Here is a 1314-nt window from a genome sequence, read left to right as displayed (position 1 = left end):
AAGAGAGTAAATTTGGCAGAAATGGAGTCAGGACTTTGTGTGGCTATTAGCCATCAACTTGCTGACAAAACAAATACAAACATACAGCCATACCATCATTGCTGATATTCTCAGCACCTAATTTGTACATTCATGTATTGCGTCTCGACACTTTGCAATATAATCTCCATACTGCCACAGACTCATCCCATCACTTGTTCTGCAATCCCAGGTATCATGAGAGCTCTTGGCTGTCACAACAATACGATGATCATCAAGACTGTCATGCTCCTGCAACCATTTCTCTACCCTGCCAACTTCCTCTCTTACATGCAAAACCAATATTTTTAGGTGAATGCAATATGCAAGGATCATTTGCAGCAAGGCTGGTGCTGTCCAATCAGTAAAAAATTGAAGGAAATATGCATAAGTTGTGTTAGGCAATGTATGCTGATTGGGGAGCCCCAAAGTACTCAACCTTCCAACAAGTCAAGGTGGGTGACTTTGCTGAATAGAGAGATGGATGGTAGGAATGGCATGTCAGTTCTACGGAAGAGTTGATAAGTGGATAGACAGCTGTGACAAAGGTAGCTTGTTTAATGCATCCAATAGGCAACCTGGCACATCATGATCCCCCTCTGGCAGAATCCAGAGGGTGAGGTCGACAATACCACTGCACAGTTGTATGACCTCTACCACTGTGGTGAGTTGCACTGTACCACCAATACAGAGAGACTTAACATTCACAGAAGCAAACACTGGTCAAGAATGAAGTGAACCAACAAAAAGGCATGCTCATGCCTCACTGGCAAGGACAACGGTCCAATACATCAATTCTTCAATCCTATTACGTCTTGTAAGTCACAACTGAATCCAGCATATCTCAGGACTTTTGCCTACCAGTCATGAACTCTGGGGGCAACCAATAAATATGAGTGCACATTGTTTGCAGGATGGATGCCTGCTGCAAGTTGAAAGACTGTCCTTTCAATCTTGTGTGGCAAATGGATCATATTATCAGTGCAGTGTTCAAGATTGATGTTGAGTCGTAGTTTTGGAGTTTCAAGTTAGAAAGGCGCACTGGCTGACACAATCCTCAGGCTGATCTGCCAGGGCCCATTGGCCTTGGAGTCACTCCATTCAATCCAAGTATGGTTGACATACAGCTTACTACATTCAGAAAATATTCTGTCATCTAATATGTAAGGAGAACATTTGATCCCACAGAACCAATTCACATTCACACTCCACCTGCATTCCAATTGCTCAAGTGCCCCTGATCTGTGCGTGTCTCATATTCTCCTATTAGCATGCTTTGTTCACTTATATTTGTCC

At 43.1% G+C, this 1314-nt stretch overlaps 1 protein-coding gene across 1 annotated transcript; it reads right to left on the bottom strand.

Moving 5' to 3' along the window:
• Window positions 1–525: 525 nt before the first annotated feature.
• Window positions 526–735, bottom strand: BJ212DRAFT_1291353 (uncharacterized protein; the record flags this gene model as incomplete). The annotated part of the gene is made up of 1 exon (XM_041332111.1): window positions 526–735. A coding segment is annotated over one exon (210 nt), but the record flags the coding sequence as incomplete, so codon positions are not given.
• Between the last annotated feature and the right edge of the window lie 579 nt (window positions 736–1314).

Source organism: Suillus subaureus (genome assembly GCF_016647635.1).
Source record: "Suillus subaureus strain MN1 chromosome Unknown BJ212scaffold_326, whole genome shotgun sequence".
Taxonomy (NCBI): Eukaryota; Fungi; Basidiomycota; class Agaricomycetes; order Boletales; family Suillaceae; genus Suillus; species Suillus subaureus.
The sequence above is the reverse complement of the archived record's forward strand: the minus strand, read 5'-3'. Positions and strand labels throughout refer to the sequence as shown.